Source organism: Pectinophora gossypiella, chromosome 1 (assembly GCF_024362695.1).
Source record: "Pectinophora gossypiella chromosome 1, ilPecGoss1.1, whole genome shotgun sequence".
Classification (NCBI taxonomy): Eukaryota; Metazoa; Arthropoda; class Insecta; order Lepidoptera; family Gelechiidae; genus Pectinophora; species Pectinophora gossypiella.
In genome coordinates this window covers 16,586,842-16,598,290 of record NC_065404.1, presented here as the reverse complement: position 1 = coordinate 16,598,290, position 11,449 = coordinate 16,586,842, and the positions used below count along the sequence as shown (strand labels likewise).

The following is an 11,449-nucleotide window of genomic DNA, read 5'->3' as shown; positions in this document are numbered from 1 at the left end:
TGACGGGAAAAGTATTCAGCCTGTTAGTAGGCATACAAATAGTGGCTTATTATTTAAATAATTAATATTAAATTCAAAATTTTATACAATATGATTTTAAGGAGAGATGTCAATTTAAAGATACATGTATAGGTATTATATAAGATTATTATCCGTTAGGTATTCATGGATGTTTATATGTTATCGTACTTTATCGATACAAAGGTTTTCGTAGGCGCAGACAGTTTGTCCCAACACTAACCTCAGTACCCTCCCAGGCAAGGATGGAAATGAACGTCTCGGACCCCTTACTCATCCATTTCTAATACACCTTACAAATACCAACCAGTGACATAAACCTAGTGAAATAACATGTAAAAACTCACAAGTGCAGTGTGGGAGAGTTTGCAAAATGGGAGTGGACAGTCTGCCCCCTCAACGGCCGACGGTAAGCGAATTATTTTGCTTTAAAACCGCATTGGTACGTTTCAGATAGGATTTATGACATTCAAGATTTTTTTTTATTTGATTGTCTCGTTAAAAACCGTAAGTATTTACGCCGCAACCGTTTGTATTTTTGATAGTGGTTGCCTGGAAGAAATTGCTCTACAGCAATTGCAAAAGGCCGTCCTAATTGCACTGTATTTATGTGTAATGTCTGATTGTTGAAATTTAGTTCTGTGCAATAAAGTACATTTTAAAAGTATTAGGCGGTGTGATTCGAAGGGTGGAAAATGTTACCTATCAAATCAAATCAAATCAAATCAAATCAAATCAAATCAAATCAAATCAATTTATTTGCGAGAACACATATATATATATATTGTTGCTGGTATTTTTTATGAATGATTGGTTTCCTTTTTACAACTAATAAGTGAATAGGCATTTGCTAGGTAAGCGTAAGCCACACTAGATCACATCGTCACGCACCATCAGGTGAATTGTGGTCAAACGCGAACCTATCTTATTAAAAAAATAACAAAGCAATTTCACCTATCACAGAAGATGTGCTGTAAGTTTATTTTTTATTGTTTCGTTAAAACTTACAGGTAAGTACTTATAGGCAGTGTAATTTGAAGGGTGGGTTCTTCTCCTATTATCGTTTGGGTTATGAGATTACCAACCTCATCAACCCTGGTGTCAGAGTTATTTTTGAGCCGCCAAAGGCCCCTAACATGGTTTATGTAACGACTACGTATTTATTTACGTGAGTAAGTAGTAACCGGGACCAACGGCTTAACGTGCCTTCCGAAGCACGGGTAATCTTACTTTCGGACAAACGGGTGATCAACCTGCAATGTCCTAACCAAACCAGGGCCCATAAAGTGATTTTTGTGATATGTCCCCGCCGGGATTCCAACCCGGGACCTCCTTCCCTACTCCTCCTTATTACTAGAAGAATACAAAAAAAGTTTTGTGAAGATTTATTTTATCTTGTGATGGGTTTGTTCTTGGCCCCAGACTGGCCTGAAGGCATTGACGAGGCCTAAGATGGAGCGAGCTCGCCCAGAAGATGCCTGTTCAATCTGGCGTTGAAAGCACCCGGGTTATATGCGTTCGGAAATACAGAAAACGGCAGAGAATCACCCCTTAAAAATACAGAAACAGTAAATATTTTTGTATGGGAATGTATTTAATCAATAATTGAAAGAAAACACATTATCATTTAACCTGTTGTGGCACAAATAAAATGAAGCCTCAGGAATGATGGTAACGGAGAGGAGCTACACCAGGGTCCCTACACCCTTAAAAATGAAATTATTTACGATACATTAAAAACCTCAAAAATAAAAGTATTTCTCCACTATTTAATGGATGTTATTATACATATAAACCTTCCTCTTGAATCACTCTATATATTAAAAAACCGCATCAAAATCTGTTGCGTAGTTTAAAAGATTTAAGCGTACATAGGGATGTATAGGGACAGAAAAAGCTACCTTGTTTTATACTATGTAGTGATATGCGGTTATATAAAGGTTACGTCGCGTTCATGTTGCGATGCAAACACGATTCGGTGTGGCACTGATGCTCGATAATCTCCACTCACGCGCCGCTACCCTCACTACATTCTTCCCCCGATGTTGTCACACTGTACTGTTGCCCGTTTGCATCGAAACAGTCGCGATGCTGCAACACGTTAGCAGCGCCACAGCATCGCTGCAAAAAGCAGCCGTGGGCGACGGATCTTAGCGGCTTGTCACTCTGCCCAACTCGATTGGGATTTCTAAAATTCAAATTCAAAAATATCTTTATTCGGTACGTAACATAGTTACACTTTGAATCGTCATTTTTTACATAACGAACGTCTCATCCGTCTAAAACTAGGACTTGCAGCTGACAACCTGTATAGCCGGGAAAAAGAAGCTGCAAGAAATTCCTCGGCACAGGGCCCTAGACGTTCTTAAAAAAATATATATTGTTTATACAATTTAGCAATTTGGCTGCCTAATATCAGTTTCCAGATAGTTAATCCCGTGCATTTATATCTTCTGAATTTTCAGTAATCTTATAATAACGGATTTGGTATGGTCGTGCGTGGGTAGTTCGTTATTTACCACCCACACGGCATTTATTAATCGCATTTTGTACCCGGATTTACAGTATCAAATAGCCCTACTTATTAAGTAGGAGTAATAGGCTACTTGACAACCTAGTCAAATTATAAGTATACTTTCTTCTTTGGAGTTTGCGTGGTATAAGAAGACCAGGTACGCTCAATCATATGACAAGCCGCCATTAATAGCCCTTGATGACGTCAGTGTTACCATTAAATTAGTATCTCCATCATTCCAAAATCAAGGAAACAGAAGTCAAATTCAAAAATATCTTTATTCAGCATTTAACATAGTTACACTTTGAATCGTAGTTTTATACATAAACGTCTCATCCGCCTATAACCACTGCAGCTGCTCACAACCTGTAATTAATATGCTGGTATTCCGGATACGACCTACACATTTTACTGCGTAGCTGTAATATTACGAGGTAAATATTCCCAGAATCAAATAACATTGGAACTTTATTGATATTTACCGTCAATATTGAACTTAATTTCAACTTCGCAGAAAGTTAATCAAGTAAACATCGCCAGTTAAAGGAAAATTAAACTATTTCTATTAATCAATAAACCGATATAGATTCTAATTACTTTTTTAAGATAACTTTCCAACCATGAAGTTGTTATTGTAGAGAGTAGTTTTATGTGAATTTGTTTTCGAATTCATGTTTGGATCATAAATGATTATCACGTGCTCAGCGGTGAAGGAAGACATCGTGACGAAACCCACATTCCTCAGTATTGCATTTTCGGAGGTATGTGACCTAACCTGTATTGGGCTGGTTTTCCCTTCGCGGGTTGGAAGGTCAGACAGGCAGTCGCTTCTGTAAATTCTGTGGGACGTATATAGACTGTTTATGTTATGTTATATAGTATTTTCGGGAAAATAGTAAGTAAGTAGTAGTAGTAGTAGTGAGTAAGGTATCTACTAATACTTTTTTAGATTAAACTTTATTAATGTACATTATGGGTGTGTGCTTTTGGAACTGTCATTTGCTGTTCCCTACTTTGCAAAACTGGCTAAAACTTCTGCTAGCTTTAGTAATAGCGTTCACCTAATAAACGTTAATCGTTTTTACACGTCCCGATATTAGACGTTGGATTGAGTTTAATAAACCCAGGGCTGGGTGAGGGCTCTCAGCGCTCGAAGGAAGTAATATAATGATCCTGACGACCCGATTACTCTAGCCATAGAGGCGGCCAATCAGCCCACGAGAACAAACACTTCGATGTCGACCCCGCCGACGTGGTCAACGATTTCCCCATTAGGGTCGATTGCTTTTCAAATATGACCCTCTAAAACGACGGCCCTGAGCCGAGTTTCGCGCCCAATTGGGCACTTTTCGAAATTCACTACTTGGCCAGACAAATGGGGTGTCTAAACTTGAAGAGCTCTCACTCGGTATTTGCAGAGCTCCAACACCAAAATGGCAGTAAAAATAGCTAAATAGACTACGGTACAGTCGTAGTCCTCGTAGCAAGAATGCCGCTACGGCGTAGCGTGAGTGGCTACGAAAACGTAGCCATTATTGGCTGGGACGGTATGTGAAGTGACATTTATTTCTTTATTGCGTGGGAGTGTATTTCCAAATGATTTTTCGGTAAATAACTCTGGAACACGATCCAATAAATATTTATCAATGTGTAAGTTATACGTCTGATTCTGTAACATGTCGCTTTCAAATGAAATCTGGGAAAATCCAAAATAATAATTAAAAGATTTTGAATTGTATTATTATTTTTACTTTTTTTTACTGACTCTATTGTTTTTAAACTTTAGGTAACCGGATCGCCAGTCATCCTCTTAGCATTATCCCGTTTTTCATAAGGTCCGCTTACCTAACCTGAAGATTTGACAGGTCCGAAAATGTAAGTACAAAAATTATATCCCCTGCCGAAGGTTATCTTGAAGATATCGCTCTTAGCGATAAGACCGCTTGTGCGCATATTAGAATAAGTCTCTCGTGTGAATAATTTGCAAGTATTTTATTATTATTATTAATCTCACAGTAAGATGATCCGTGTTTTGGAAGGCACGTTAAGCCGTTGGTCCCGATTACTACTTACTGATGTAAGTACGTAGTCATTACATGAGTCATATCAGGGGCCTATGGCGGCTCAATAGTAACCTTGACACCAGGGTTGATGGGGTTGGTAGTCCACCTCACAACGCACACGATAGAAGATTAATCTCACGGCCCACACAAGAGGATAAGATAAAATGTAAAAAAAAGTTCATAATATCACATTGGCATTTGCCTGGCATTCAACGATATTTGAAAGAAAACAAAGTGTTTACCCTTGACATTTAAAATACGTCCGTTCAATTCAATTATCGGATTGCTCCCAAACTCGACTGTGAATGACTAAAAAAACCAGAAAATAACATAATCTCACGATAATGTCTCAATTGGGGTAGTCAGAGGTACTCGTAAATCCATCGCAAGATGAACTGAGTACCCACACCTCGCCGATCTTTCTATTAGACCAACGTCGTCTGAGGTGGTCGTGGAGCCTGAAAGTATTTCTAAAAACTGTTCCATTTAATAGGCTCTTAGAAACATCCTAAAAAAAGTACAGTTAATACAGGCCAAAACGAAGTAATTGGCCCTCAAAGATTGCAAGACAGGCAGATTTGAAGGAAAATTTGTCATTCTCATCTTAAAGGTGTTTATTATTCTTAGGCGAAGTTTTAACAACTGTAACATATTTGGTCAAATTCTCACTTTGGATTCCGATAATTTATTTTTTATCTTTGATTAGGCCGTTTTTATTTTTTGAGCTAATGGTCCACTTCCTTAGGAATAGGTATGAAGTAAAATAAAATAATTATTCAGAAAGGTTACGTGATACTAATGTCTGCGGTGTTTTGAAGCCGTATATAAATCAAACGTCTATATCAATGCTATCCAAAGACACTTATAACCATTTTTTAGCCTTATTTTCATACATTTCGCGATTACAAACTAGTTTTGTGCCATAGAGGCAGCCAATCAGCTCGCGACACCAAACACTTCAGGACCCCGATACCGACCCCGCCGGCGTGGTCGACGATTTCCCTCATTCAGCGCTTATCGCTATCGACCCGCTAGGGTCGATTAATTCTTTCAAATATTTTTCCTCTCAGACGACGCCCTGAGCCGAGGTTCGCGCCCAACTGGGCACCCTCAGGTCTGTTGTCTTAAACGGTAGGGTGAGAGCCTTCAGCGCTTCCCATTTTGTTCGGCCAAGTAGTTAATGCCATCCGCGGCAAATATACAATAAGTCACGTCAAAAAAAAAACTTATTTTGTACTGGGCTCGTTATTATTAAAGGTAAAAAGAATATGGGCTTTTACTGACATCAAAAAAAAAGGATTTTTCCGACATTTCCAATAGAATGTAGGTACCTAAAGTTCCAGGTAGTGTCTACGTAGTTTTTTGAAGTTTTGAACAGAATCGATCGGTCTTATCTTGACAGATACATCACTATCCTCCATCCACATCCACTCCCACAGACAAACCGAGGAATTGGTTTTGTGGGGTTTTTATTGTACCCATATTTTCTGTATTTCTCATGAAAAATAAACATTTTACTTACTTACTTACTTACTATGCTAACGGACGTCACGAAACTGGATTCTGTACTTTGATAGATCTAACTTGTGCCACGCATTACAACTAAACTCCCTGTTGACAGAAGCCATTTAGGAGGAAAAAAAATAAAACTAAAAAAAAGGGGTAGGGAAAAATATTCCATTCTTCCCTACCAGTAGGGATAGACCAGTAGGGATACGTGGAACAGGGGTACCAGCCCTGGAATGTCCTAACCAAACTAAAAATCTCGAGTGATTTTTGTGTACGGTCACGAGCATTAATATGTATTATACACTTTGGTACCATGTCACATTAACTTTTTTGACAAATTGAACTCACTAAATGTCAAATACGTTAGTGCGAAAGAGTCCTAAAGTGGGTACATTATATTGCTAATGACTGTACAGGACTATCGGGTAAAAAAAAAGGTTAATTGGGTTACCTGAATACCTCGCTTACACACCAAAAATATAATATCACTTGGATGCTAAGTTTAAAATCTGAAAGAACTTAAAGAAGAAAGGAATTTGGTCTAAATTAGTCATCCGCGTGGCTCATTTTATGGGGAAATCTGTACATAAACTGGTTTTATGACGAATTTACGAGTGGGGTTTGTCTGCGTAGGGTTACCATGCGACTTATTCGTCCTGATCCGATTAGACATACATACATAAACTCACGCCCGTAATCCCTAATGGGGTGGGCAGTGCCACAAGTAATCAAAGACAACTTGCAGCCACTGTTGATACGATGTCGTAAACATGGATATGATAAACATTATGGTGACAAGGGATCAACCTATCGCCCTTGACATTAGTCCATCATGTTAGAGGACACAATCCCTCCGATTCGATCCGATTAGAACAGAAGAATAAATTAGAAATTGTTTATTATAATTCCTTAATGCAGGATGTACATTGACCAAATTGGAAATGTCCTTAAAAAAGGTTCAGTAAGATCTACTCTGAACCGGCGTGTGTGTATGAAACGATTGATGAATGTGGAGGAAGCAAGAGAAGTGTGTCAGGATGGACGCAAATGGAATTCCACAGTCTTTGCTTATCCCGGTCGGAAATAGGCGTGAGTTTATGTATGTATTTGTAATTCAATAAGATAACTTATCTTGTAAACAAAAAGTGTCATGTCCATCGAAATTGTGGTCACATTAGACTTTTGTTTTCCAGTTCAGTCTATTTTCTGGTATAAGTTCATTTATTATATATGAGTTATCTTTTTTAGGGTTCTGTACTTTAAAAGGCAAAACGGAACTCTTTAAGAATCATTTTGTGTTATCTGTCCGTCTGTTCATCTGTCTGTCAAGACAGATGCGTGGAGGTATCAAGTTGAAATTAACTTCTTATATTTATACATTGTTTTAAGTTTACGCGGTTATTATCATAATTAAAGCACATAATAACGGGTTCTTACCGCGTTTAAATGGGGATATGAGACTCCCGATATTTCGACACTGTTTCAAGTGCCCTGATCACGGGATGACTGATGAGATTCCAATCTCAATCCAATCTCCAATCTCATCAGTCATCCCGTGATCAGGGCACTTGAAACAGTGTCGAAATATCGGGAGTCTCATATCCCCATTTAAACGCGGTAAGAACCCGTTATTATGTGCTTTAATTATCTTATATTTATGTCTGTGAGGAGCTTGATGGCGCAGCGGTAAACGCGCTCGGTCTGCGATTGTTGAAGTTAAGCAACTTTCGCAAAGGCCGGTCATAGGATGGGTGACCACAAAAAAAGTTCATTTCGAGCTCCTCCGTGCCTCGGAAGGCACGTTAAGCCGTTGGTCCCGGCTACATTAGCAGTCGTTAATAACCACCAATCCGCACTGGGCCCGTGTGGTGGTTTAAGGATCTCCCTACCCATCCATAGGGAAGGCCAGTGCCCCAGCAGTGGGGATGTTAATGGGCTGGTGATGATGATTTATGTCTGCAGTCCAAAAAAAAGTTGTAAAAAACATCAAGCTTCTAAATCAACGCCATGCGGTGGGGAGATAGTTTAGTTAGGACTAGTTTGGTTAAGACATTACAGGCTGATCACCTGATCGTCCGAAAGTAAGATGATCCGTGATCCGGAAGGCACGTTAAGCCGTTGGTCCCGGTTACTACTTACTCATGTAAGTGAGTAATCGTTACATGAGCCATGTCAGGGGCCTTTAGCGGCTCAGTCATAACCCTGACACCAGGGTTGATGAAGCTGATATTCCGGAAGAAGATCAACGCCATGCAAAGATATGGTCATTTTTAACCTTATTTTCAAACTTTAGGATTCTTCTCTCGTGTGGGTCATCTACCCTCATGTTAACACGTTGACAGTCCAGTGATCCATATACGGGTCATGACGGACTAGCTCCATACATGGGTCCCATATGGGTCACTACGAAACAACCAGGTATTTAAGTAAATAGTAGCTGCAACTTCATAGCGTGCCCTCCGAAGCACCTATTCCAATTAAAGTGACCTACATTTTCATTGTTCCAATTTAAGAATGTTTTCTATTAAAAGCTTTAAAAAAAAACAAACTTGATTTAAAATCAGCAATTACTATCAATGACACGCAAGCCAGAACACGAAGCTTGACTCCAACGAAACGTAACTGACACGTGTCGACAATATCGTGGCTGTTTCGTGACAGTATCGTGACAATAACGTGCCCATATCGTGATAAATCCATCGGAAGCTCACGTAAAGCCGGTATTGCAGTAATTACAAGTTATTACGGAAGTTTATTACGGATGCATGTTTAATGATAATAAATCATCGTTGAAATATTCCGACGCTGTCTCGTTTTACGTGGAATTTGAAATATGGTTGTTCTGTTAAAATTTTTGGTTTAAAGTTAATCATAACAATGATAAATATTTATATACCACTACACACATAATACATTTACTTACACAATTTAACAACATTAATAACTTAACCTCAAACATAACCCTGACACCAGTGTTGATGAGGCTGGTATTCCACCTCACAATCCACACGATAAGAAGGGACTTAACCTAAGAATAATAAATAATATCGTGTGGGTTGTGAGATAGATTACCAACCTCATCAACCCTGGTGTCAGGGTCATTATTAAGCCGCCAAAGGCCCCTGACATAACTCATGAAACGACTACCTACATCCTTACATCTGTAAGTAGTAACCGGGACCAACGGCTTAACGTGTCTTCCGAAGCACGGATCATCCGGTGATCAGCCTGTATGTCCTTACCAAACTAGGGATCACAAAGTGATTTTTTTTGGTATTTCCCCACCGGGATTCGAGTCCGGGACCTCCGGATCGCGAGCCCACCGCTCAACCACCGTTAGTAAACTACAACTATCGTACTTGTGCATATTGGATGCACATAGTAACAGAAGGCAAACAACTCAAGGTCGCTTATACTGCATCGTCCGCTCACTTCAAACTGTCGCAGCCTAAGCAAAAAGCTACAAGTAGAAAACGTTTTAAAAATGTATAACTCAGCCTTTGAATATGTTCAGTTAGTAACATAAAATAATAACGTTCATGACGTGTCACTCCTATGGATTGGGAGCGAAAAGAACCTTTATGTTTGTACCTTTATTCTCGTAAGTAACATTTAACTTCAGCATACTTAGACTTAGGAGCTCGGTGGCGTAGAGGTAAACGCGCTCAGTCTGCGATTGTTGAAGTAAAGCAACTTTCGCAAAGGGCGGTCATAGGATGGGTGACCACAAAAAAAAAGTTTTCATCTCGAGCTCCTCCGTGCTTCGGAAGGCACGTTAAACCGTTGGTCCCAGCTGCATTAGCAGTCGTTAATAACCATCAATCCGCACTGGGCCCGCGTGATGGTTTAAGGCCCGATCTCCCTATCCATCCATAGGGAAGGCCCGTGCCCCAGCAGTGGGGACGTTAATGGGCTGATGATGATACTTAGACTTAGTATAAGTTCTTCTTCTTCTATCGTGTGGGTTGTGAGGTGAATTACCAACCTCATCAACCCTGGTGTCAAAGTTATTAGTGATCTGCCAATGCCCCCTGACATGGCCCATGTTGCTTAGTATAAGTTATACTTAGACTATGCTGAAGGTAAGTATTACTTATATTTAGACTTATATTTAGAAAAAGGGTTTTTTATAACTTACTGTACATGATGGACTAATGTTATGGGCGATAGGCTGATCCCTTATCACCATAAGGTTCATCATATCCAGCTTACGACATCGTATCAACAGTGGCTGCAAGTTGTCTTTGATTACTTGTGGCTCTGCCCACCCCATTAGGGATTACGGGCGTGAGTTTATGTATGTATGTATGTACTGTATTCAATGTGTATATTTACCGCCAGGACGCTACCTCTCTTCAGAGCTCGAAAAACTAGTTACGAGCTCATTTATTTACGCATTTTAATAAAAAAAAACGTAAGAATAATTCCGGCATTTTATCACGTTTTTCTATGACGTCACAGTGTGCTTTTTAATACAAATAACGACGACCTCCGTGGTCCAGTGGTTGAGCGTTGCCCTTCTTCCCCACCGCACTACCAAGCCGCACTACCAGTTGTGCCGTGGGGAATATTTATTCCCTTCTGCACTACCAGCTAGTAGTGTCGTATGGGCTCACGATCCGGAGGTCCCGGGTTCGAATCCCGGTGGGGACATATCACAAAAATCACTTTGTGATCCCTAGTTTGGTTAGGACATTACAGGCTGATCACCTGATTGTCCAAAAAGTAAGATGATCCGTGCTTCGGAAGGTACGTTAAGCTGTTGGTCCCGGTTACTACTTACTGATGTAAGTAAGTAGTCGTTACATGGGCAATGTCAGGGGCCTTTGGCGGCTCAATAATAACCCTGACACTAGGGTTGATGGGGTTGGTAATTCACCACACAACCCACACGATAGAAGAAGAATACAAATTCCAAAAGTAATTAATTTCGTGTTTTGACGTTTAGTAAAAAGTAACTGATTTGGTGTAGTTTATATAATAGGCCCATCTGTATATAACCGGTTACCACCGGAAATACTGGATGCAGCGTCCACACAACCTTTTAAAAAGCTCACATATGAATTTAATGAATTTCTTTGTTATAATAATGTGTACACCTAATTAATGTACTTACCATTGACATATAGCTTATAATGATCTATGTTACCAATGGGTGAATATCAAAATGTCAAGTTTGGTGGCGAACTTTCATATTATTTTTTCGTGTAAAATTGGGTTCCTTTAACAACCTTCATGTGGGAACCCAATTTTTCACGAAAAAAATAATATGAAAGTTCGCCACCAAACTTGGCACATTTTGATATTCACCCCAATAAAGATTTGTATTTGAAACTAGCCTATT

At 39.5% G+C, this 11,449-nt stretch overlaps 1 protein-coding gene across 1 annotated transcript in view; it reads left to right on the top strand.

The window, feature by feature from the left end:
* Positions 1 to 331: 331 nt before the first annotated feature.
* Positions 332 to 11,449, top strand: part of LOC126370561 (dual specificity tyrosine-phosphorylation-regulated kinase 2-like) — a 71,208-nt gene continuing 60,090 nt past the window's right edge. Inside the window, exon 1 of the mRNA XM_050015477.1 lies at positions 332 to 427. Coding sequence (XP_049871434.1) covers positions 392 to 427 — 36 coding nt within the window. The 5' untranslated portion in view covers positions 332 to 391. The remainder of the gene's footprint in view (positions 428 to 11,449) is intronic.